The following is a 27,896-nucleotide window of genomic DNA, read 5'->3' as shown; positions in this document are numbered from 1 at the left end:
TGTTGTGTAGGCCTAATTGCAGCAACTTGTCCGTGCTGGTGCTGATCGGTAGTCCTACGGCTAGTTTGTATATTTTGCGAATGAGGCATTCTAGTTTGATCTTTTCCGCGACCTGCCATTTTAAGTACAGCGCTACGTACACTATTCTACTTACTACGAAGGCCTGTATTAACCTGATCGTGTTTTCCTCTTTCATCCCGCTATGTTTATTTGTTATCCTTCTGATTAGCCTCATGATTTGCGCTACAGTTCCCTCCAGTCTTCTGAGGGTTTCTCCGTTGTTGCCCTTGGCTTCAATGAGGAGCCCCAATACCCTGATCCTATCGACCTTGGGTATGGGTTTCCCATCGGCCGTCTTTAACTGTATCTCCTCTCTATGAGTGAGCTCTTCCCTGTAGTTTCCTGGTTTGCGACCTCTGCGAGTCGGTCTGTACAGTAACAGCTCCGATTTCTCTGCCGAGCATGTTAGCCCTGTCCCCTCTAGATATTTTTCGATTGTTTCGACCGCTGTTTGAAGCGTTTGTTCTATCTGCCCGTCACTTCCGTTTCTCACCCATAGGGTGATATCGTCTGCGTATAAGGTATGATTTAGACTCTCGATTTCTTGTAGCTTGGCTGGCAGCCCGATAAGTGCCAGATTGAATAGCATCGGTGATAAGACCGAGCCCTGTGGCGTACCTGCGCTGCCTATCTCGATATCCTCCGAAACTAGGTCCGCTATCGTGATCTTTGCCTTTCTGCCCGTTAGAAAATTGCGTACATAATCGTACGTGCGTTTTCCCAGTCCTAGTTCGCCTACTCTATCCAGTATCGTTGCATGTGTTACGTTATCGAAGGCCTTTTTTAGGTCCAACCCGAGAATTGCCTTTGTCGATCTGCCCGAATCGTCTATGATCTGATGTTTTAGTTGTAACAGAGCGTCCTGCGCTGAGAGGTTTCTCCTGAATCCTATCATCGTGGGCGGGAGCGCGTCGCAGTCTTCGAGGTAGGTGGTCATCCTAGCTAGGACCACGTGCTCCATGAGTTTCCCCACGCAAGAAGTGAGAGATATGGGTCTCAAGTTCTCAATTTGCAGTCGCTTGCCCGGTTTAGGTATTAACACGATTTGTGCCGTCTTCCATTGCTGCGGAATCTGCCCTGCCTCCCAGCATTCGTTAATATATTCGGTTAACTTAGCTATAGACTCATCGTCCAAGTTCCTTAGCGTTTTATTCGTTACACCGTCTAGTCCGGGTGCCGACTTGGTATTGAGTTTCTGCAGGGCTGCCCTGACCTCTGACTCGCCGATTTTGCTGTCTAATTCGTCATTTACCTGCCCTGTGTAGTCAGGGTGTCCGACGGGCAGCACTTGCGAGATGTATCTTTTCTCGATTTTCTTTTTTTTTTCTCTCCAGAACATTGTTTATTTTTTCTTTGTTTTCTCTCCTCACTTTCTGGGAAATAAGGTGAATTGCATTCACTACTGATTAACCATAAATTCCAATTAGGCAGCTGAATTATTGGGAGTCGACTTTACATGGATTTGTCCAATCTTTACGTTTGTGGCTTGTTTACTGCGCTTTATTGGCCTTTATGGGCCTAAATTTCTCAGAAATCTTCTTTGTCTAAATGCACAAGGCAATAACGCCCTGCAAACCTGAATAATCGGTTCGAGTTCGGTCACTTATAATACAATATTTTGTAAAAAGTGGTGGCACTGGTTGCAAAGGCACTTCTGGCGTGTCTGTGAAGCAGAAAGACGAACGCGGGCAATCTGTTGTGCTTGGGTCGCTGTGGTTATGACATCCCAAGTGTACTCTGTCAGCGAGTCGAGTGTGGTCGAAAGGAGAGTCTCGAAAGGCAAAGTCGGCTCACAACCGAAGAGGAGATAGAAGGGTGAATAGCCAGCTGTGTCGTGGCGCGAGGAATTGTAGGCGAATGTGACAAATGTTGGAAAAATGTCCCAGTTGCTATTATCGGAGGAAACATGCATTGCTAGCATGTCAGTTAATGTGCGGTTCAGGCGTTCGGTAAGACCGTTAGTTTGAGGATGATAAGTGGTAGTAAGTTTGTGTTTAGTAGCACTTGATCGAAGTAGGTCGTCTATGACTTTGGCAAGAAAGTATCTTCTGCGATCGGTGAGAAGTTGACGAGGTGCACCGTGGTGTAAGATAACGTCGTGAAGCAAAAAATCAGCGACGTCTGTAGCGCAACTGGTCAATAGGGCTCTGGTAATGGCATAGCGAGTTGTATAGTCTGTAGCGACGGCAATCCACCTATTTCCGTCATTTGATATAGGGAATGGTCCGAGAGGATCAACGCTAACACGAAAAAAAGGGTCGGTCAGTATATCCAAAGGCTGCAGCAGACCGGCAAGAGGCACAGCTGGTCTTTTCCAGCGTTGACATGACTTACACACAGCAACATAGCGCTGGACGGAGCGGTTGAAACGGTGACAGAAAAAGCACCGCCGAATTCGGTCATAGGTCCACGTGACACCGAGGTGTCCAGCTGTGGGAACGTCGTGCAGTTGCTGCAGTACAATCTGTCGATGATGATACGGAATGATGGTTAGGAGCTCGGGCCTATCAGGGTGCCGTAACAATTAATTGCGTCATTGTTCAGCACCAATGGCCTTCAAGGTGGAGAGCGAAAGAATGCAGATCGGTGTGACATCGTCGACATTGGCGTCTGTCTGCCAGTGGTCAATTTTGGCTTGACGAAACAAGTGCTGCCATGCGGGATGTCTCTGGCCCAGCTTTGCTTATTTGAGCATCACTCAGTAGCATCTATTGCAGTAGACGACAATTCAGCCGATCCTCCTCTACCATCGCAGTCGGCAACTTGTACCATCGCCGACTTGCAGAAAATTATTGTGCCTAACATGTCCGAGCACGCTCGTGAGCTCTACCATGTTCTGTTTTCCTACCACGACATTTTTAACTTTAACAATTGTCCTTTGGCCCAAACCACAGCTGTTAAACATCGCAATAATACCGACGATGACCCTCCTATTCATCGCCGTCCGAATCAAGTGTCACCGGCTGAGCGTCAAGTTATCCACACAGAAGTTCGCAAAATGCTTGATAAGAACATTATTGAACCTTCATGTAGTCCATGGGCATCACCTGTTGTACTGGTAAAAAAGAAGGATGGCTTGAATCAAGTGTCACCGGCTGAGCGTCAAGTTATTCACACAGAAGTTCGCAAAATGCTTGATAAGAACATTATTGAACCTTCATGTAGTCCATGGGCATCACCTGTTGTACTGGTAAAAAAGAAGGATGGCTTATGGCGCTTTTGCATGGATTATCGGAACTTTAACAGGGTTGCCGGAAAGTACGTGTATCCCCTACCTTGGATTGATGACGCCCTTGACTGCCTCCACGATGCTCGCTACTTCTCCACTATTGACCTTCGCTCCGGCTACTGGCAGATTGCCGTGGACGATCTCGACACGAGTAGACTGCTTTTGTAACACCGGACGGTCTTTATCAATTCAAAGTGATGCCGTTAGGTCTATGTAACACTCCTGCCACTTTTGAACGCATGATGGACTCCCTTCTTCACGGTTTCAAATGGTCCACATGCCTATGCTACTTGGACGACATTATAGTATTCTCCCCAATGTTCGCTACGCACCTCAAGTGCCTCTCAGCAGTCCTGGATGCTTTTCATCGAGCCGGTCTTCAACTCAACGCATCAAAGTGCCAATTCGGCCGTCGCCAGATTGCCGCCCTTGACGCAAACGGAGTGCAACCAGACCCAGGCAAGATCCATGCTGTTACACACTTCCCTCTTCCGAAGTGTGTCAAGGATGTGCACAGCTTTATCGGCGTTTGTTCGTACTTCCGCCGTTTCGTGAAAAATTTCGTGGCCATAGCACGACCACTAACCGAGCTTTGAAAACAGACGCCCCTTTCCAGTGGGGTGGTAACGAGGGCTCTGCATTCTAGCATCTAATCGACCTTCTCACAACGCCTCCCATTCTTGCCCATTTCGATCCTTCTGCGCCTACCGAAGTCTGTACTGATGCCAGCAGTCACGGAATTGGCGCAGTACTGGCACAACGCCAGCGCGGCAGCAATCGTGTTATCGCTTACGCCAGCAGGCTCCTCTCACCCTCAGAGTGCAACAATTCCATCACTGAGCGTGAGTGTCTGGCCTTAGTTTGGGCGGTTGCGAAGTTCCACTCATATTTATATGGCCGACCCTTTTCCATTGTCACAGACCATCATGCACTCTGCTGGTTATGCTCACTGAAAGATCCTACAAAAAGATTTGGTTGCTGGGCCTTATGCCTCCGAGAATATTCATATACTGTCACCTACAAATCTGGCCGACTACACAAGGACGCTGACTGCCTGTCTTGCTACCCGGTAGACGAGCCTGACGACGCCGACAGTAGTACTGCCAACAGCATTTTCTCTGTGTCTGCCTTCGCTAACATCGCCGATGAGCAGTACAGAGACCTATCGCTGTGAGTACTCATCAAGCGTCTGCGCTCTGCACCTAATGACGCATCCATTCGCCGATATGCCCTCCAATGCAGCATTCTGTACCAAAAGAACTTCCTCCCTGATGGTTCTGATCTTCTTTTTGTCGTGCCAAAACATCTACGACAGACTGTGCTCTTTGAGATGCATGACGCACACACTAGGACATCTTGGGATAACCCGCACGTACGACCACGTCCACCGCCGATGCTATGTTGCTGCCTGTGATCCCTGCCAGCGTCGGAAAACACCTCAGGTGCTACCTGCCGGCCATCTCCAGCCGATCACCGTCCCTGTGGAACCGTTCTTTCGTGTTGAATTAGACCTCCTCGGTCCCTTTCCAACATCATCCTCTGGGAACAAATGGGTAGCCGTCGCAGCTGATTACCCTGCGCGATAGGCTCTCCCTACCAGTTGCGCCACTGACGTTGCGAACTTTCTCTTGCATGACATTATCTTACTTCATGGCTCCCCGCGACAGCTGCTTACTGACCGTGGTCATAACTTCCTCTCGAAAGTTATCGCCGACATTGTGCATTCCTGCTCCATTCAACCCAAGCTGACTACCTCATACCATCCTCAAACCAGTGGCCTGACAGAGCGGTTAAACCGTACTCTTACCAATATGCTGCCCAAGTATGTTTCCAAGGACCACCACACCTGGGACATTGCCCTTCCTTACGTCACATTGCGTATAACTCTTCCCGGCACAACACCGCCGGATTTTCTCCATTTTATCTACTGCACATTCGCGAACCGACCTTGCCGCTTGACACGGCACTTCCTCCTGCTGCAATCTCAACAAGCGAGTATGCGCCCTTGCCGACCATGCATGCCAGCTTGCCCGTGCTCGACTGACGGCTCCGCAAACCACTCAGCAGCGTCAGTACAACGCCCACCACCATGACGTACAGTTTTCACCTGGTGCGCTCGTGCTCCTGCGGTCGCCCTCTCGTCACATCGAACTTTCAGAAAAGCTCCTTTCGCGATACCCAGGGCCCTACTGCGTGCTGCGCCAGATGACGCCTGTGACGTACGAAATTGCTCCTGTGAGTTCAACCTCGTCCTCTACTCTAGCATCTAGTGATGTCGTGCACGTCAGTAGGCTCAAGGCCTACTACACTGCTTCCGAGTCCGGCCTTTAGTCGCTCTGGGACAGCACTTTTGCCACCGGGGGTAGCGCTACGAAACAGTACTTGCAATGACGAAGAGGCGACTATGTCGAAGAGGCGTACAGTCTTTGGCTATAGGACCTCCTCCTGCATACTAAATACTTGTAATTTCACCCAACTTCTAACAATAAATTCTGATTCTGACGATTCTGAACGCGAGCAGTGAGAAGACGACGACGACGATTGGAGGCTAGCGCGGGCTGTTGCCTCTTGGCCAAGTGCGGCGTATTCCTTTGTAAATATACTTGTATACAGCTTTTCTTCTGCGTCTTCCCACGTAACAATATTTTAATATTTTAACAAGCTGTTTTAATGCATATAATGTACTCACGAGAAGAAAAATAATCGCGTTCGGCATGTTTGGCTTGCTCCACCTGCTTGTCATACCGCAGCAAATGCGGGATGAAAAAAGAAAATGTTTCTTTTGGTGGAAAATTTAACCCCCGTGATGATTGGACGCCTGAATTTGCGTCTTATTTTTTTTACAAAAAAGTGCGATCTTTGTGCAAGTAAATACGGTAATAACTTAGCTACTGAACTCTCCTGATCTGTTGGATGCTTGTATAAAATCGCACACTTAATACCTATCTGGCTGAAACAAAACATATATACTTCACTGTTCTACTCCAGATTATCGTACGGCATATTAATATGGGGCACCACAATAAAAACTAACTACAACAGGTTCATTATACTGCAAAAGAAGATATTGCGCATTTATGAAAACTATCAGAGACCATGTTATGAACTAAGCACATTACCATTATTTTTTAAATACCCAATGCTTAAAGCTAATGACGTTTATAATTTTAAACTACTACAGTACATATATAACAATGCACTATATATACACAAAAACATTAATGAAGTTCCTCACGATATGAGACTAAAAAATGGACACTAAACACAAAGGCCAATTATGGTAAACAAACAACCAGGTACCAAGTACTAAGAATCCTAAATAAGCTAGAAGATAACATTGATTTCACTATGACTAGAAACGCCTTCAAAAACCACGTGAAGGAATTGTTTTTCTGAGAGTTCTTCATTGTGCATAATAATAATGTTACAAATGGGGATTATACATACATACAGAGGGAGGTCCCATAGTCAACAGACGGTACAGGGGACCTCCCATGACAAATGAGTAGGATATGTAAGTATAAAGCAGCTATATGCAAACACGCAAGACACCATATTAAGTTAGTTACTAGCTAACGCTGTAAAATATTTAATGACACAAAGCACTTATTAATATAATGAAAACAATAAAATTGTTATATTGAGTGTACAAATTTACGAGCGCTTGATTTGAATGTGTAAAAATGAAGAGTACCTTAATGTGAGACGGTACAGTAAACTCTCAGTTTTGCGAGTGTCTGTTTATCGAATATTTCAGAATAACTAACTTTTTAAAAATCCCCGGCAGTTTTCTTATATATTCTATGCAAAAATGTTTCACTTAAACCAATTCCAGAACAGTCAATATTTCAGTTTAACGAACTCGCTCAGAGGACCAAGGATTATTTTTACAATCAGAACCGATGCCCGCCCTCATCAAACCGCTGCTCCAGCGGCAATGTAGCGTCGCTGGCGCTACAGTACCCCTGGGGCAAAGCGGCGGCGCGGAAAACAAACAGCAACGAAGCATGGCCTCCCAGATCGCCCGCACAAAACGAGCAAGCATGTAATCTCGGAGGCCATGAACGAAGTAACATCGCTGGCGCTTAGAACGCTGCCAGAGCAAAGTGGCGATCTGTCACACCACAAACCACGTGGTGTGTGTTTTTTCCGACCGGCTAGTCGTGGCATGGTCGTCGTCTCTTTCTTTCGAAGAAGAGGCAACTCCCGAGCCCATTTCAAGCCCTATAACTCTAGCTGAGGTTGTAGGGTACATTGGAAAGTGGAGAGACTTTGTGTCTCAACAGCAAGCTGTGCCAGAAGAAGTGTACAAAAACATTGACTCTTTGGACAGTTTTGTTACTTCCTGTGCTTTAAAAGTACAAATGCAGAAGTAGATTATAGATTTTTTTTCTAAGTGAGGAAGGCAGCATTATAATTGTTATGAACCTTGTACTTGTTGATATGTACAAATTGCATTTCACACATTTCTAATAGCTGTGTCACACGGGCACATTTGGAAGGCTTTCCAGTCAACGGCCTTTGAAACGTCCCAACTCTATCGATTCAAAGGAGTTGTCGCGCCGCTACACGGCACTTTTGAAAGGCTGTTGAGTGGTTCAGGTGTTTCTCGCAAAATTGTGTGGTGCTGTGGATCTTTATTATTGTTTTCATGTCACGAAAAGTTAAACAACAATAAAACCATTTAAAAGGACTGTAATTTCTTTTATGTTTGTTTATACATTAAAAAGAATGTTTATACATTACCATACATATATTATGTATAATTTCTAAGTTGTTGAGTAGCGAAACTGCGGCAATGTTTGCACCGTTCGATGCGGCTGCCGTTTTGTTGTGTTTTTGCACATGTCAAGTGGCAAAAACACTTTATTGAATAATGAATAACACTCATATATAGTTTTTTTAGAGTGTTTGGTTTAATTTGTTCCTTCTAACCGTGAGTACGAGCACACTGAACGACAGGGCATGTTGGCGCTGTTTCCGCTTCCGTTGCTCAAAGGCCATCGACATTCCGATAGAGCTGTCGGGTGCTCCGTTAACTCTATCGACTATTGACTCGTCGGCCTTCGAAACCGCCCATGTAGCAGCTCGAACTTGACCTTTGAGTCAACTGACTATCGGTTGGAAGGCCTTCCAAATACCCGTGTGACACGGGTATAACACTATGGGTGCCTTGTCCTTTGCTCCATGCATTGCACTTTACACTTTTGACTCTGTATGCCATGTCTTATGTTGGTCTAGTGAATATTCAGTTTAGTGAACTTTCAGTTAAGTGAACTATTTCCTTTGGTCCTTTGAAGTTCACTGAAGTGAGAGTTCACTGTAATGAGTTCCAAAGTAGTGTGGCTCAAAAATTAGCATTAAGTTTACCATAATTAGTTCCAGGTTTTGGTAGTAGATAGAAAATTCCCCTGAAATAAGTATGCTTTGCGAGGGAATATGCGCTCACTGAGAGGACGGCGTCCGCACAAGACCACGCCAGGCACCTTACTGAGACATAGAGTGCTTTGCGGCTGGAACAAAGCCCCCCTTCTCTGCCGGCCAAGCGCAGATAACGTGCGTTCTGATCGCTCAAGGCTGCGTGGGCATAGTTTAGTTTGAATCGAGCGAACTCGAGCGGCTCTAGTCTAGGAAAACCTTAAACAGGTGCGAGCGCGGCAGGCTTAGCGTGGGAAGCTAGCCCGAGTAACTATCTCAAGGACTGCTGCTCATGAGAGCGAGCAGCAGTTAAGCTTGCACATTAATGAATCGAGACTTTTGTCTGAGGAGAAGATGGTAGTGTCGTCAGCGTAAAGGATACAGTCAGAGCACTTTAGGTACTGTGGGAGGTCATTAATGTACAGTAAAAACAAGAGATGTCCTAATATAGATCCTTGTGGCACACCAATGTTAGTTGTGTTAGGGTGCAAGTAAGTGCTGGATTTTGATACAGTATATTCTCTATCTTTCAAATAGTTACGTAATAATCGCAGTGCTGGGCCAGTTTACCAAAAGAGTCTAATTTAGCAAAAAAGATGCTATGAACAAGTGAATTGAGTGCTTTAGAAAGGTCAATAAATAATGCGCCAGCAAAATTTCCAGTGTCAATTGCCTGCCGAATCTTGTCTGTTAGAAATATTAATGCCAAATCAGTTGAGTAACCCTCCATAAACCCAAATTGGTTTCATGATAATATATGAAGTTTTGATAAATAACTTTATAAGCATGTTATGATTATTTTTTCGATAATTTTACTAAAGAATGAAAGTATAGCAATAGGACGGTAGTTAGATGTTAGATGCTTATCTGCCTTCTTGAAAACAGGAATTATTTTGGCCTTTTTCAAAGAACTTGGATAGATTTCTGTTTTAAAGATAAGGTTCACTATGTGACAGAATATTTCAGATATTAGGTACACTATTATTTTTATGAGAGATGGGCTGAAGTCATCAAGACCAGGCCGTGTACTTTTTAGACTGAAAATGACTGTGACTATGTCTTCAGGTGTCACAGGATGAAGGAAAAAGCTATAAGGCACACGGGAGTAAGTCTCGGTCAATGAATTGTCGCACCCTTCATTATCTGCACAGAAGAAATTAATGAAGGAGTTTGCAATGTCCAAGGCATTATCAAGGAGAAGATCCCCCGATTGTATCATAGTCATTTCGGAATTATCATTGGATCGACCTAAAAAAGAGTTTTAATACTTTCCATTGCTTTTTGACATCATTACCTGCAGACTTAATTTCATTTTCATAATATGTCGTTTTAGCCTGTTTGAGTAGTTTTCCTAGTAAGTTAGAATATTTATTATACCTTTCGTGAAGTGCAGTGGTAAATGGCTGTTTTTTTGTTTTTCTGTAAAGGTTATCTTTTTTCCTTAAGCAATTTAGCAAACTCGTAGATAACCACAAGTTACGAGGAGCTGAAAATGTTTTTTTACAATTCAGTAGTACCGTGGAACCTGAAATAGCATTAGAAATTATTTGTGAGAGTGTGTTATAGGTAGTTTCAGGGTTATCACATACCATTACGGGTGACCAGTCTGAAGCGGCAATTAATTCAATAAAAATTGACGAATTAAACATCTTTCTGGCGGAGCTTGCATCGGTAGTGCCAGCAGTAGAAGTTCTCATTTCGCCCCCATCGAAATGCGGCCGCCATGGCCGGGATTCGATCCCGCGACCTCGTGCTTAGCAGCCCAACACTTAAGTGCACGAATATTGGGTAATGATCGGTTGTTGAAGCTTCAGCAGCACCACAGTCAGGGTTAGTAAAAAGATTGGCTGATGTGTGGTCGATAAGCATGCCCCGTTTATTCGTGGGACGAGTTGGAACAGTAATTAGGTTTTCATATCCGAAACCATTTAAGCAGCTAACGTAATCATTAAGTAGTGGGTTGGATGTACCTAAAAGGTTAATAGTAATATCGCCAATGATAATGACATTTTTCTCTTCGAATGTTAAATTATGCAACAAATTACCTAGGGCTAAGCAAAATGTGCTTCCAGATGATGAGGGTGAGTGATAGATGCTCCCAACTATTAGGTTTTTCTTATCTTGTGAAAAAAATGTATCGTCAAACTCGACCCAAACAGATTCCCAGTTCGCCACGTTTAGTGTCAAGTCAGATCGCCTATGAAAACGCAACTCTCAGGATACAAAAATAGCAGCACCACCATGATTACTGTTATCACGGTGGCAGTATTCAGATGAGTACGAAGGAAAGCTATACAAGTTATTGTGATATGCGGAGAGCCAAGTTTCACTAATGCAAATAATAGAGAAATTATGACGGGTAGAGGATAAAAAATTTGTGATGCCATCCATGTTTTTTTCCAGACTTCGTGCATTGAAATGGATCAGTGAATGGCAGTGTGAGGAAAAATAAGCCTCAAGTTCTTCAGGTGAAAAGTACGAAGCCATTGGACATTGGACACGACTTAAGAATTGAAAGTTGGAAGGCCTATGCAAAGTTAGGTAATGATAGATAGATCAGAATCAGAAGCGATGCGAAATACCCGACTATCGGGATATTTCTGCACTTTGATCTGACAATTTTCCATCCAGATGAACTGCCAACCTTTTTCCTTCTTTAAGGCAAGCGTCCTGGGGAACAAATGCTTATAGTCTGGCGATAGATGCTCATTGACGAATATCGCCTGCGAGTGCTCTCCCGAAAACCCTATACTTCGTGTATTCAATAGGGCTCTTCGCGCCTTCTTCATGAATTCAGTTTTTTTGCTTAAGAGCAAAACCGCACGATTATATTCGTTGGACCAGACTTTGCTGGTACGCGATGAACTGTGTCAACATCAGTGGCTGAGACTGTACAGTCGATTTTGTCACCGATGGCAGTCAGGATTGCGGTACTATCCTCCCCCTGGGTACATTGCACCCCCTTTATTTCCAAATTACTTAATCTTGAGTTTTGCTCAAGGTCAGCGACTTTCCTTTGAAAGGTCTCGTTTTCTGCTTTCAGAGCGCATTTGCCACAGATAACCCAAGCTGTTGAAATCGGGTTGACTTTACTACTTCGTTTAGAAGCTTTAGGCTGTCATCCATGTGACCAACTTCAGTTCTCATTGCACTGACGTCTAAGCCTGCATCCTGAAGCTTAGTTTGTATGCTAATAACAAGCCGGTCGACTAATTCCTTCAACCGATGTTTGAATATAGCTTCTAGCTCGTCCATTCGCTTACAAAGTTCAGCATTTGTCGGCATTACAAGGATGGCTAAATAGTGAACACAATGTGAGCACAGAAGCAGGGAAACACGATACCAGCAACATTAGTAGCAGCAGCAGTTGCAGGAATTGACAAATTCTAAAAAATATCGAGAATAAAAGCAACTGACCTGTGAAACCAAGGAAGTTTGCTTAGATGCATGCTATATAATGACACTGCTGCTGCTACGGCAGTGATGCTCTCGCTGCGATGGCTTTTAACACAGTGTTTGAGAGAGTGATTATTGTAGCATAAATGTATTATAAATTGCTTTTTTTCTTTTCTTTCTCTTTTATGTGCATACATACACATTCATGGTCACATGCTGCATTTTAGTGTACTATGATAATTTGCATGTACAACCTTTACTTTATTGCTTGTGGACAGGGAGAGGAAAGGGGCAGAGGGGAAAAAGGGGAACATTTATTATTTCACCGTCTATATTAGTAAACCGACTGTAAACCAATAATTTGTCAATTTCTGTTGTTCTAAGGTCATGTACAATGTGTGAAAATATGTAACGTTATGTGTGTTCGCTCACTGCCGATGAACTGCCACTAAATAATGTATAATACACGAATATTTTGCGGGTAGAGGGGCCCCTGTCAGGCACTGTGTGCCTTTTGCTCCAGCACCTTTCTTGAAATTGTATTCAGCATGAACTAAACATTCATTCACTCATTCATTCCTGGTGCAAATGGGCCTCTGTATGTGTGCGTGGATGTTGCAGAGTTCTCCCCTGCGGCTGCCATGAAGGAGTTGGCAAGTGATGGGCCCCCCTTTGACCTGGCCGTCAAGGTCCTCTTCAACTACTACGCAGCCTCCAATGCAGCCTCCATCTGGGACTCGCTGCAGAAGGAGTGCCTGCCCGTGCTGGTCAACCAGCTGCTGCCCGCAGGCTCGTGAGTGTCTTGACAAAGCTGCACCTGTTCCTTGTTGGGCACGTGCAGTGCCAGTGATGCAGCTGCATTGCCAGTTGGGCCAATATCACTTGTATACATTCGCCAGAATCAATACCTGTAAGTACTTTTTCTCCAGGAACAGGGACAGTGTGGAATTCGATCACCACAGGATATTTTTACTTCCAGTGGTATTGTGCAAAAACTTGAGCATTTCTTTGGTATTTAATGTTATAGTGCATCATACTATTTTTGTGTTGTTTTGACTTAGTGCTTTTTCTTCCTTGGCTATGCAGAAAGGCTGTAGATATTTTTTCAATGTTCTTCAATGTTTTGTACTGTTTCTTTTTATGTTGTCATTTATATAGTGCTTTCTTTTACCTCCTAGCTGGACCGTTGTATTGGTCTGCTGTTATATAAATAAAATAACATAGACAGTCGTAGTAACTGTTTATTTCGTACATCTTATGCATTCACTCTGTAATCGTCTCTAGTAATCCTTAGAAAGAATATGGATAGCATCATGCTCATTTGCATGGAAAATCAGCACCTCCCAAGCACCATATTTATTTGACTGCAAACCGACTAAAAAAAAACAGCGGGATACAAAGCTCGTGGGTCGGCTTAGATTCGAGGATTTGGCCCGTGCGGCTGTCCGGTCACATAAAGCGCACATTGCTAGGTCAGGTGGCAAGCTAGATTTCGTCTGCATGGGAGGACATCCTGGCTGCTGTCATCATGTGCGTGTTTAGAAAGTGTTGTATCACTACTCATTGCTCTCCTCCATTGTGGGAGGAGGAGAGCAATGAGGAATCCAATGATCTTGACATGGATGATGATAAGTTACTGGTTGCATGCAGTAAGCTATGCATATTCACTGCTAGTGTCACGTGTTCGAAATAAACATTGTTTGAGACTTCAAAAGGTTTTTGCTTTATTTTGGTCGGCTTACACTGTAGGATTTTTTATTCTTTTAGGCTTTTAGATTTCCAGGTATCGGCTTAGACCCGAGTAAATATGGTAGTTGTAGTGCCTGTTTGCACGAAAAGTAATAGTGACCACGGATATAATGTTAGGGGGCAACTTTTCATCTCTCAAAAAAGAAAAATTTGTATTACGATTATAAATGTGAAGTGGTGCTGCAGAGAAATGGGAAACAGCGCATAAAAACGGGCATTTTATTCATCATTACTGTGAGTTGCTGTCACAATATGCAGTGTAAGACATGTGCATGCACAATTTACTCGTCGTCATTGCTGACGTCACTCTTGTGAATGGCGTTGTCTGCCATGGCACCAAGGTTATTGGGCAGGCAGTACTTCAGAAGGGCTTGCGGCACATTCAATACGGCAAAGCTGTGTTTGAATTTTTGTTGGAACACAGCTTCATACACAATAGTGATGGTGCCTAGTGGTTTAACTCAATGCAGTTTGAAGTTAGTTCAGTGAGCTTTTCTCACTGCAGCTATACAAGTTACTGGAGATCGTCAAACCCCTCTAAATGGCTTGTATTCTCAGATAAGCATTGTACATTGTGGTTTTCACACAAAATGCGATCAAATTTACACCGTGTGACACCCATATTAGCCCTGCCAAGTCCAGCGCCTCGGCTTGTACACCTTAAGACTCCGTATCCTTGTCAAGAGGTACAAAACAAACAACCGTTGCTGCTTCGCTTTGCATACACATTGTCAATATAATTATGCCTGAATCATGCTTGCCTGTCAGTATAATTATGCCTATAATCATGCCATGATAAACATTTCACAACAACATCCACTGACGGCTCCTTTGACAGCCAATTACAGGGCCGGTAGGCCTAGCTCAGCAGACATTGTGGCCAGTGATGCTTGCAATCCAGCCTAAGTCCTTAAAAGAGTGCCTATTTTACCAACATGATTAAGCATTGGACACTTATGTCTTGCGTAATTAAATCCTATTGGTTTACTCGGTGCCATCAATGCAAAGAGCAAACATGCAAGCTAAGTGAGCAGCCTCGCTGAGACGGTTGGTGTGTGCTGTCACCTGCCAAAGGCCTTCGCATCGCGGCTGCCCATGTTGCCAGTGGCTTAGTACTGGGCACTGCTTTGCAGAACAGGTGCACTTTCAAGGTAACTTTATTCCATTAGTAATTGTTTCAGCTCAGAAACAAATCGTACCCTATTTTTGTGACACCATGATCAGCAATGCAGGTGAACACCTGAACCGGGAGGATCGGAGCGGCGAGAAACCGCCTTACTAATGCTACCTCTTTGGAGGGAACGTCGGAGAACATCACACGCTAGCTGCGCTGTCATTGGCTGTGACCAAATGATGGTGTGGTTGTCGGATGGGTCGGGCAATGAAAATCTGCCCAGTTTGTTGCATGCTGGACATCCAGCCCAGCACTATGGCATGGCTAAACACTTCGGATCTGGTCACGCCATATCGAAAGCTGAACTATATCATATGTCTTCTACTTTAGAAGTGACCACGGGAAAAAACTTTTTCTAAATTTTACCCTGCATAACAAACACACCCTCCAACTTTGCGTAAATTTTTCTGCAAAGAAAGTGCGCTCATTAGGCGAGTAAATGTATGGCACATCTTATGAAAAAGAAAAGGTGGAAATATGGATGAAGAGGTGGAAGTTGCGAAGATGTTTTTAATTGATGTGATACCGGCTGTGCGATTGTAATTGTTAAGAATGAAACGTGCACTGTTATTCTATACAAGTTCAAGACACACCGTATTTACTTGCATAATGATAGCAGTTGCGTAATGATCGCGCCCCTGAATTTTGTCGGCAAAATTCGATTTTTTTTCTTTCCCGCGTAATGATCACACCCCGAACTATCCACAGCGATATGTCGGTGCCAAGTCTAGCTGATGGTGATCGTGCTTACCATCTGTCGAATGCTTTGCGAACGACTCTTCAAGATTTACCAAGCGGTCTGCATGCACTGAACAGATTCTTAAGCAGATGCCCCATTTTGTTCCTTTCATCACTTTCTGCACTTCCAAGAACAAAAAATCTACAACCAAACTTGCCTTGGCTTTATTATTTGTAAGCTTTATAATGGTTGTGGTCAACAACAACAGCAAAAAAAGTATTTCGGTTCCTCTCGTCTGCACTCTTAGGCACGCAACAAATCACGGGCACCAACGACAGTAGCCACATTTGCATTGATACGTTAGAAGTGTACCCTATCCATACGCTGGCACTTGTAACACAGCTAAGACATTCGCCAACCCTTAGCAGAAACGTCCCATATTAGGATTGTAGTGAAGACAAATGCTGCAGTTTTCGCAGCATGCCTGCCACGTGTTTTTGCCACTGGCAGCTAAGCGTGCCCATCTCTGTTTCTATCCCCTCAAAGTGGACATGGCTACATTATTGCTGCAAACTTGGCAGTATTAATGGTATTGTTCATTACTAATATGGCAGAAACTGTTTCATTGCACGTAATGTGCTCACGAGAAAAAATTGAGTTTGGTGTGTTTGGCTTGCTCTGTCTTTTGTTTTGATGTCCCACACGTATCGGCAAAGTATCGGTTGTCTTTACACATTAAGTCTATGGGGCTATTGGCAGTGCCGTGAAGCTGTCTGAATGACCGAGTATGTCCGTATTATCGCTGTCGAATTTGTTGTTCGGTGACTGTATGTGAAACAGACAACAAAAGCAAGCCTGTGTAAGCATCTTCAGTTTTACTTTTCTACATTAAAAGGGTTGAATATTTCTAGAGTAATCTGTGCTGCTGCTTGGTGAACAACAGGTGGCGCTGCCGTTTGCCCCCCCACGCAAATGTAGTGGAGATGCCAGTGGCATTTGCGGACTCGGTGTCCCTGCTGCCTGGTGCCACCGTGCTCTGGCCCAGCGCCCTGTCTCCTCGCCTGCACCCCCGAGGCTGCGGGCGCAACGCCACCCTCTACCTGGTGATGCGCAGGTGAGGCCCCTCCTTTCATGACAGATGATAATTGACCTCCTCAAAAAGGAAAAAAACTGTGCGAAGCTGACAACATGGGCACTGACCCTCTACTAAACGATTTATTGAGCTGACAAGATTACTATATGTATTTGAATAAGCGAGGTTTTTTCCCCAGAATCCTTAGCCTCAATGTTACCCACGCCTTATGTGCGAGGCTCATAGATTCAATTGCAGTTTCAATATGGTGGCAGCAGCATAATATTTCCGGTGGGCTACATTTAATATCGTAGCACAGGTTGTAGCAACGAATAAACTCTGGCAGTTGATGCATATCGTATTTTTGTGCATATAATTCTGCCCTAAGACTTAGAAAAATTTAACAGTAAAGGACCATGCTGCCATGAAGACACACCACAAGCCAAAATTTATGCTGCCATAAAGTAGCACCTGAAGGCAAAATTCACTTATACAATAGAACCTCATTGATATGATTTGTTCCTTAGAATTTCTCAGTGCTAACATTGGCCTTTTAGGGCACAAAATTGGCTGAATACAGTTATGCTTTAGTTTTACAGTTTAATATGTTCCTCGAAAACAAGATTTTTCAGCACCAACGTTCAGCACGTCACCGAACTTCGATCTCATACGTTTTCTGGCCACTACATCCCATGTAAACAAAAGAATGCGCAAGGCACGCATGATTGAAAGCAGTAGGTGCCCGCCACGGCAGCTGGCACCGCTTCCTCTAGCACAGCCGTGGCTGTGCAGGGCTGTCAGTACGCCTTACCTTGAAGATAAATCTGCGGTGCATGTAATGGTTAGACAAGCCAAGGTGGTTGTGGTTTTATTTGCACTGTCTTTCCGCTCCTTTAGAAGTGGAGTTCGGTTAATCTCAAGCTTCAGAGATGCGTTGAAGGGAAAGGCAGTTGAAGCATTCGCTTTCCTCCGCCAGTGCTCTTCATGACAGCATCATCCCACAGCAGGCAGCAGTATCAGTCACAGCGGTGGAGTGAACATGAAAGCTTCAGTCTTCGCTTTGTACCACCAATGTGAAGATATTGCGTATACGGCTTGGAACCATATCTTTGGTCACTGACTCTCAAGTTCAGCAAAATAAGATTTCTTTTCTCCTGGAAATTCTTTTTTTTTTCTGATTTCCCAAGAATAATAAAATTTTACTGCCCTTCTGTTTATGAAAAATATATCAGTGACTGCACTTATAAGCATGAAAGATAAAATTTAAGTACAGTCAGAACTAGAGTTAACGAAATTCGATAACAACACAATTCTTGTGACAACAAAATACAGTTAAACCTCCATGTAACAAACTTCAATATAACGAAATTCTCAATATAACAAACTTCATGACTTGTCTATAAAACACTGCATATTTAGAACCTCAAATGACAAACTGTTTATACACAGTTTCAATATAACGAAATTTTGCTGCAGCAGTAAAGGAATATCAAGAGTAAATGGAAGCTTCTGCAGACTCAGATGGTTGAATGGTTAAATTACAAGTGGCTGCTTGTGAACGCACCTCTCTAATTGCGTACTGCGCGACCAAGAGCGACTGCCAAAGCAGAGCAGTGTCATGTTCCGTATAAAGTCCAAGTGCAGTAAGATAGATCCTATTGATCCTCGCGCACTGTAGGCTTTGAGTGTGAGTGAGTGTGAGTCTAGGAGGATGGTGACTTGACGAGTGCCATCTTCCTGCCAGCAAGAAGAAAGTGGGGAGTGGAGCGAGCTCACAGCAATGCAATCAAGCACGTAAGAGGAGGGTAGGAGGAGGAAGTGATGGGCGGGAGTGGTACTCCTGCGCCAATTGCGCCATTTTGATACAAATGCCAATTCCTCTGCCAAACACAGAAAATTGACCGAAATTGCACCATGCTGCACCAGAACGGCTTCCGCATGTGTGCTCTGGCAGTGGCTGCAAACAGTGAGCGGATTCGTTCTCCGAAAAAGGGTGCAGTTGTTCGCATTCCACACACCATGCAGTGGCAGCTCCCACAAAGTTTCTCATAATTTTCGCACTTATAACACTGGACTTTTCGATGCTTCCGGCAAGTGGTCGGTGCATGCACTGCCAGTCCCTGCTGTCGTCACTGCTGCTAGAAAAGCCAGGGTGGCTGTATTTAGTGGCACGGCACTCCCTAGCTGAGGCGCAACACAAAGGAAAGTAGACTGAGGATACTGTGAGCGCAGCTCTTGGACTACGTTCACACTTGCTCTTGAAGCGGCTGGAAGTGGAGACAACCTTAAATACTATTCATCTGCCTAGGTGGCAAAATGGGTGAAAAACTAGGTGGCGAGCTCGATCAGCCTCAGACCTATTTTTTTGCTACACCGAAGTGGAAAGTCGTTCCACTTCACCAAAAGCTGCAATAGCACGTAAACAGCCGATCGTAAAACTTAACATGACACTAAGCGTGTCGGCTGTGATGCTGATCGACGCACTCAAATACCACCTTGTGCTCTATGACAAGAGATGACAAGAGTCACTGGCTTTACAAGAACAAGTCTTTCAGCATTACTTACTCGCGATAGTACTCAACGTCGCTGGGCTGAAGGTGTGCCAACGCTAGCGTGACCGAAATTTTTTGCAAAGCCGGTTGATTCCACCATCGCCGCCACTTCCCAGTTGTATGCTTCTTTCGTTGTTCATTGTCCGCTTTTAGGAAACAACTAGCTAGAAGTATCAAAAATATTCCTTCTTTCTTTTCCATAGCAGAAGAAAGTTGGACTGCATGCGAAGTTGCATGAAATGATCGCTATTAATGATGGATGGGTCAGCGAATGAACATACTGCTTGAAATGGTAGTATGAAGGGTGCCATCACACAGATAAACGTACACAGACTAGGTGGATGTGGGCAAAAGCGGCAGCTATGGCCACGGTGGTGGCAAAACAAATTTATTCATTCATTCATTCATTCATTCATTCATTCATTCATTCATTCATTCATTCATTCATTCATTCATTCCCCAAATGCCCCTAGAGAGGGGTTTTACGTGAGGGGTGGGCTGCTTCAAAGAAAAATGTGTTCAATGGCAGTCCTGAACGCAGTCGCACTGGAGTGGTCCGCCGCTTCTTCAGGCAGATCATTCCAGTCTCTCGGTGTACGTGGAAAAAACGAATGAAGATGGGATGATGTGCGCACATGCGGAGGGTACACTGGCTTTGAATGATTGGTCCGGGATGAATGGCAGTGAGCTAGCGATATGACGCTGTTACCGATCAGGGCATGATAAAACTTGTGATATAGAATGAGTCTGGACACTTGACGTCTCACTTCTAGTCTAGGAAGATTCGCATTAGATTTTAGCACTGTGACACTAGTATATGAAGAATAATCATGGAAGATAAATCGAGCTGCGCGGTTTTGGACAGATTCAAGCGTGTTAGAAAGATTAGTATGATGAAAGTCCTAAATTGAGCATGCGTATTCAAGTTTGGGCCTTACCACAGATTTGTAGGCAAGAGTTTTTACCGGAGGAGGGGCAAATTTCAGATGTCGCCGGAGAAAGCCTAAGGTGCGGTTAGCCTGGTTAGTTAATTTAGCGATGTGAGAGGACCATGAAAGGTGTTGCGTTAAGATAAGCCCTAAGTATTTATAACAGGTCACAGATGATATTGTTGAATTACCTAACAGATATGTGGGTGCTGACGATTGAGAGAGATTAATGAGGTTTTATTTACATTTAATGACATTAACTAAGTCTTAAACCATTTTTCAACTGTTTGTAAGTAACGCTGCAGGACAGAGATATTTGAGCTATTGTTAATGGGTCGGTAAATAACACAGTCGTCCGCAAATAGGCCTATGTTAGAAGATGTGTCATTAGGAAGGTCATTAATGTAGATTAAAAAGAGGAGGGGGCCAAGAACAGAACCTTGAGGAATCCCAGAAAACACAGGAGACAGAGGGGATGAAAAGTTATTTGCAAAAACGAACTGTTGCCGAGCGGTCAGAAAGCTGCGCAACCAATTATAAATTAGGGGATTGAGATTCAGGACTGAAAGTTTCAAGAAAAGACGGTTGTGGGGTACCTTAGCAAAAAGCTTTCTCGAAGTCTAAAAACAATGAGTCTACGAGTACATTAAGGTCTAATTGGGAACTGATGTCATTTATAAAGAGTGCAAGCTGAGTATCGCAAGATAAATTCTTAAGAAATCCGTGCTGACTATGATGAAAAACGTTGTTAGAAATTAGAAATCTTATGATGTGGGAAAAGATTACATGCTCCATCAGTTTGGAACAAACGCTGGTAATGGAAATTGGCTGGTAGTCAAGACATGACGTTGAATAAGGTTTTTTGGGGACTGGAATGATCTTACCTGTCTTCCACTCCTGCGGCACCACTCCAGACGAGAGTGACTGTTGAAAACTGTGTGATAAGATGACACCTGTGACATCTTTTGTATTTTAAGCACTTTTGCGTTAATTTCGTCAATGCCAGCCGGTGAAGTTAGCTTCAAAGATCCTATTAGTCTGCAAATGCCATCAGGTTCAAATGTGATGGCTGGCATGAGAGGATATTGAGGGTTAGGGAAATAAGGAAGATTGCCTTCAGATTCTTTTGTGAAAACTGAACAGAATATTGAATTAAGTGTTGTTGCAAGTTCAGTATCAGGGATAGGGACGCCATTTTGGTCAAGTATTTTTATCGATTTCTTTGGGCATGGATTGACAACCTTCCAGAATTCATGAGGGTTATTACGTAGCATATCAGGAAGTGAGGTTGAAAAGAATGATTGCTTAGTTTTGTTAGCTTGTGACTGAAACATTTTGTCAATGCAGCATTACTTTTCCCATGCGCGTGACATGTTAGCTTGCTTGGCGATACGATAAAGCTTTTTCTTTTTATTGTTCAGGCATTTTAATGCATTATTAAACCAAGGGGATGAGGGCCATTCAGTTACGGTGATGGTAGGAATATGGGCTTTCGTTAGTTCTTGCATTTTTGATTTAAACATTAAGCAGTTATCTTCAACAGAACGACAATGAAACGTTTCAAGAAAGGAGTAACTGAACTGAGTTAACTTTTCATTGAACGCGACATAATCCCTTCTGTCATAGAGCGTTATGATCTTTCTTATTTTGGGGGGATATGCTATATGCTAAATGTGAAGTTGCACCGAACTGCACCGCTGCAGTTCGGCAGCGGTGCACCTGTGTTCAACGTCACTGAGATTCATATCTGCTCTTTGCAGTTCTTTCATCGCAGAAGCCGTAGAAGATTGCTATCGGCCAGCACAGACCGCACTGCTGGGATCGACGTGAAGGCAAGACTGACGCCCCCCAGACATCGGCTGTTAACCGCAAGCATTGGTTTTGCGACGACAGAGGGCTGCAAGCATCTTCTGCTGGGCTTAAAAGGGATCGCCGAATCCTTCCTCACGGCAGTTCGGCAGCGGTGCACCTGTGTTCAACGTCACTGAGATTCATATCTGCTCTTTGCAGTTCTTTCATCGCAGAAGCCGTAGAAGATTGCTATCGGCCAGCACAGACCGCACTGCTGGGATCGACGTGAAGGCAAGACTGACGCCCCCCAGACATCGGCTGTTAACCGCAAGCATTGGTTTTGCGACGACAGAGGGCTGCAAGCATCTTCTGCTGGGCTTAAAAGGGATCGCCGAATCCTTCCTCACGGCAGTTCGGCAGCGGTGCACCTGTGTTCAACGTCACTGAGATTCATATCTGCTCTTTGCAGGTAAGCATTGTCCTTTGCTATTCCAAAACAATACCAGTGCACCGCTGCCGAACACACCTGCCGAATGTACATGTGGCCTAGTCTGCTGCTGATTTACTTGTTGTAAATCTTTGTTTACTTTTGCATCGATTTATTATGCCAGGGGAAATGGCTAAAGCGATTGAGGACTTGCGGCGGGAGCTGAGAGCTGAGCTCAGGGCAATCAAAGATAGCTTGCAAGATGTAAAGACACTGAAAGAAGACATTCAGGACCTAAGGACACTAAGAGATGACATTCATAATTTGCTTCAAGAAAATAAAGATCTTAAGGCTGACAACGCGCGACTGTCACGCCGCATCGAGGAGCTGGAGCAATACCAGAGGGGAAATAACCTCGAAATTAAGGGAGTGCCACTTGATGGCGAGCCAGTGATCATAATTAAAAAGATTGGTGCGCTTGTGGATGAAGAAATTACCGATGCCGACATTGATGCATGCCACAGAGTGCCGACTGCAAGACATGATGAGACAAATATCATCGTTCGTTTTGTCCGACGCACAAAACGCAATGCTGTCCTTCAGAAGGCCAGAAAAATCCGGATTAACACTACAAAACTGGGTTTTGAAGAATCTAAGCCAGTCTACGTGAATGAGCATCTTACCCGTCATGGTAAGCAGCTTCTCGGTGCGGCGACAAAGAAAAAGCGTGAAGTAGGCTGGAAGTTTGTGTGGACAAACGGTGGCAAAATCTTTGCTCGAAGGGACGAACAGTCTGCAACTTTGCGGATAAACGCTACGAGTGACCTGGAAAAAATGTCCCGCGAAACTAAGTGAAGTGATTAACCACATGCCAGAAATAGCAACAAGCAAGAATATGGCAGCTTTAAACTCTTCTCACTACTATACTATAAACGCCTTCAATTCTTTGGCAGAGACTACTCAGAACCAATTGCGAGTGTTCCACTTGAACGTGCGCAGTATAAGAAACAAACAAGAAGAATTACGCGACTTCTTCACTTCATTGACCGTTGAATTTAATTTGATGTTATTCACAGAAACGTGGTTAAGAGTTGAAGAACAACCCCCATTCTTTCAAAACTATGCTTATCAAGGTGCTGTTAGGTCGCATGGAAGGGGCGGTGGCGTAGCCGCGTACATCAAACGACCTATGTCTCATGAAGTTTTGCGTGATTTTTCGGTCGTTAACAATGATGTTGAGTGCCTTACCATACATGTGGAAAATAATGTAGCTGCCGTTATCTATAGGCCACCCGCAGGTAACAAAACAAATTTCTTCGAGTTCCTAGACAATCTACTGCGACACCTTACTTGTACTGGTCTGTCTTTCGTGATAATGGGTGACGTCAACATAGATATGCTATCGCATGATGCCCCTTCAAGACAACTGACAGAATTAGTCACATCTTACGCATGCGTAAACACTATCGTCGAAGCAACAAGAGTGACACCCAATACTGCAACTTTGCTTGATGTATGTATTACGAACATACACCCACCGAATTGTGCTGCTGGATTGCTGACGCTAGGAATTAGTGATCACCTTCCAGCTTTTTGTCTTATCCCCTCTTTGTGTGGTAAACGTAGTCATGTACCAAAGAAGATCATCCGCAGGATAAATGATCAGTCATTGAAACTCTTTTGCGTTCTGGTTGCTACCGTTGATTGGGCATGCGTATTAAAAGAAGACGACCCTAGTAAGGCGTACAATATTTTTCTTGATAAACTTATTGCATGCTACAATCAAGCATTTCCAACGGAACTGAGTAGGCCAAGATGTAAAAGAATACGGAAGCCCTGGATTAACAACTCCTTATTAAAGAAAATAACAAAAAAGAACCGTTTGTTCCATATGTTTTTAAAAACGCGAGGAGCAGATGCCCTAATCACTTTCAAACAGTATAGAAATAAACTGAGCAGTGAAATTAAAAAAGCTAAGGTAGAATATTATGAACAGGTTTTTGCCAAAATAGGTAAGGATCCTAGGAAAATATGGAATGAAGTAAAAAATCTAACTGGGAAGAAAGAACAATGTACCGTACTAAAAATAGTCACACCTACAGGCACACTAACCGGTCTTGAAGCGGCCACCGCCCTTAACGCCTACTTTGCCACGAGCGCAGTGTACGAGCAGGAAAATGATGAAGAGCATAACTTGGTTGATAACAGCGTTACGATAGTGAACTCTATGGTTCTCGCACCAGTAACTCCTCACGAAATCAACAAACTTATCAATGGGATTAGAAATGATGTTGCTTCTGGTTCTGATGAAATTAAAGCAATGCCAATTAAACATGTGTCTGAAATCCTATCCCCCATCCTAGCAGACATAATAAATAAAATGTTTGAGACTGGAATCTTCCCTGACTCGCTCAAGATAGCCCGCATCTGTCCTATTCACAAGGGTGGTGCTGAAGGAGACATAAGCAACTATAGGCCAATCTCGGTCCTGCCTGTTCTATCGAAAGTATTTGAAGGGGCCATAAATATAAGACTAGAAAAATTCTTTGCGAAATATGGGGTAATAAGTGACATGCAGTTCGGATTTCAAAAAGGAAAATCTACCGAGGACGCACTTCTCAGTATCAAGCATGATATTATACATAACTTTGAGCACAGGCTTTACACGCTAGGACTGTTTGTAGATCTACGAAAAGCTTTTGACTCAGTGTGTCATGATGTGCTATTAATTAAACTAAAAAGATACGGTGTTCGCGGCGTCGTCCTTAAACTGATAGAGAGTTACTTAAGCAATAGGCTTCAATATGTAAGTGTCCACCAAGGAACGACTACAAAAATAGTAATTAAACAAGGTGTTCCTCAAGGCTCTATTCTTGGACCGCTATTATTCTTAGTCTATATTAATGATCTCTGTAGCATCTATAATTCCCCTAAACTAATAATGTACGCAGATGACACGAATATTTTCTTCACTGCACGTACCCTTACAGAGCTTCAGGAGATTGTTAATAAGTATATGGAGTCACTTTCTGACTGGTTACATGCCAACAGGTTACAGTTGAATACTAATAAAACCAAATATATTATATTCGCTCCGATTAACAAGCCAATGAAGAATGATATTCATATTACCTTTCGGGGCACTCCGTTAAAACAAGAGGTGAAGCAAAAATTTCTGGGAGTATGGTTCCAAGAAAATTTGTCTTGGAACACCCACATTGATAATCTTGCTTTGGAGCTCAGTAGATCGCTTGGCTGCTTGTATAGAATAAGCTCACTTATACCTTTGTGGCTTAAAGTTTCTCTTTATTATACTCTCTTCTATTCCAGACTTTCCTACTGTATTTTGGTTTGGGGTACAACCTCTAGTAGAAACTACCTCCGAATACTAAAGTTTCAGAAGCGTGTACTTCGCCTACTCGAAAGATATGCAGGACACCCACAAGACTTGCCAACAGGTCCACTGTTTGTAAAGTATTCTCTGCTAAGAGCTGATGAAATTTATTGCTTCAAGTTATTGCAGTATGTACAAAAACATAAACTACACGCATTTAGCAATCCCGCTGAAACACACACGCTCGCCCTTCGAAGGCAAGAGCGCAGAAAGCCTCGAACACGCACGAATTATGGAAAACAACATTTAAATTACCAAATTCCGGTGCTTCTAAATAAACTTCCAGATGATGTCGACCTCAACAAATCGATTAAGAAAAAAACACTCAAAACTATGGTTATCGAGAAAGAAATTCGCTACCAGTGACATCTCATTTAAAACCATATGTAGCGTTTGTCTGTAAAACAGTGCTCTTTTACTGTGTGTTGGATGTCGCCTTTTTTCTCTTTTTTCATATGTTCGCTACGATGATTGACATTTTGCATTTGCGTTCATATGTTTTTTTTCCCGTTCTGTCACATCTATGACAAGAAATCTGTTTTATATATTTGTGTGCAGTGATATGAACTAGATCCTCTATGACATAGAACTGTGTAGAGTGTAACTACAAATGTGTGTGCTGTTCTTCTCAAATCTCTTTTGTAATGTTGTCGAAACTGTATGCGGAGGGAGGGCCTCGTCAGGCTAGTAGCCTTTAGCTCTCCCTTCGCTTTTTCCTTGTATTGGAAAGAAACCAATAAACAAACAAACAAACAAACAAACAAACATCTTTGAGATGCCGGAAAAGATTTTCCGCCGACTTTGGTCTTTCCACCTTCTTTCTGCTTACCTAATGTGAACGTAGCCTTAGTAGTCCGTGTGACGAGAGTCGGCGTCCCTCGTGACTGAGCGAATGAGCACAACCAAGAATGAAAGAGTGAACGCAGAGAGCAGTGGGAGATGCAAGACAGCGATAGCGAAGAAAGCGTGAGGAGGAAAGCAGAGGAGGAGGAGGGTGCAGTGGAACCATGAGGCGGAATGGAGGAGGAGGGTGTGGCGAAAGCGTGAGAAGAAAAAGTCGCAGTTTTGCCAGCCATACAAAGTAAGGATAGTAGTTTTATCAGCCATTTAAACTCGTAAATATAAGCATACTAAGTAAATGAAGCATGGTGTCACGCACGTTCAAGCAAACATGAACACAGCTCACTCGATGACCACGAAAACTCGCTGTCAGAACGCTGCAGTGAGGAAACGTGGCAGCAGTATCGAGCGATTTGACGCTCGTGCTGCCGGTCCCATCTGCACGAACTAACCTGCAAAAACACAGTGCAGCATGGACTCTATACCCGTCGCAGATGGTTTTCAAGATACAGCAGCCCAGCCGGGCGTGTGCGGCTGCCCGGGCCGCCCAGAGCAGAATGCGTCCCCTTCCTTCCAAAGCCTTGTGCGCGACGGATGACGGCGCACTTGCTTCCCACTTTTCTCTGTTGTGTGTGCAAGATTGAGCCGCAAGTGCCAGCTGACCCTCGCATGATTTCACTCGCACATACAGCATATGGTGCGCTGCGTCAGTTTTATCGCCCTTGGGCTTTATACAGAACTTCATGGTGATGCTGATGGCAGAAATGCACCTGGAGCACCCGTGTAATTGCTATCGCAATACCGTATTTCTTCGCATTATGATCGTCCAAGCGTAATGATTGCACCACTGAATTTTGTCATCAAAATTAAATTTTTTTCTTTCCCATGTAATGATCGCGCCCTACACTTGTTGCAGCGATATGTCGTGTGCCAAGTCTAGCTAATGATGATTGCGCTTACCATCTGTCGAAGAGATATATACAGTACCAGTGGTACCCACGACGATAATAGAAGAGAAAATAGGCTAGAGGGATTCGAAATCCGACAGGTAACGCCGGAAGAAGTAAAGAAAGCAGAAAGCCTTCGGAGATATGTAAAGGGGGAAGGCAGCTGGGGAGGATCAGGTAACAGCAGATTTGTTGAAGGATGGTGGGCAGATTTTCTATAAAAACTGGCCACACTGTAT

General features: G+C 43.9%; 1 protein-coding gene across 1 annotated transcript in view; it reads left to right on the top strand.

The window, feature by feature from the left end:
- LOC135897895 (serine/threonine-protein kinase Pink1, mitochondrial-like) overlaps positions 1 to 27,896 on the top strand; it is an 88,024-nt gene that overhangs the window by 30,630 nt on the left and 29,498 nt on the right. The window contains exons 4-5 of the mRNA XM_065426580.2: positions 12,725 to 12,896; positions 16,649 to 16,819. Of these exons, the coding sequence (XP_065282652.1) occupies positions 12,725 to 12,896; positions 16,649 to 16,819 (343 nt within the window). The remainder of the gene's footprint in view (positions 1 to 12,724; positions 12,897 to 16,648; positions 16,820 to 27,896) is intronic.

The sequence above is a fragment of the Dermacentor albipictus genome, chromosome 2 (assembly GCF_038994185.2).
Source record: "Dermacentor albipictus isolate Rhodes 1998 colony chromosome 2, USDA_Dalb.pri_finalv2, whole genome shotgun sequence".
Classification (NCBI taxonomy): Eukaryota; Metazoa; Arthropoda; class Arachnida; order Ixodida; family Ixodidae; genus Dermacentor; species Dermacentor albipictus.
This window is presented reverse-complemented; position numbering and strand designations above follow the sequence as displayed.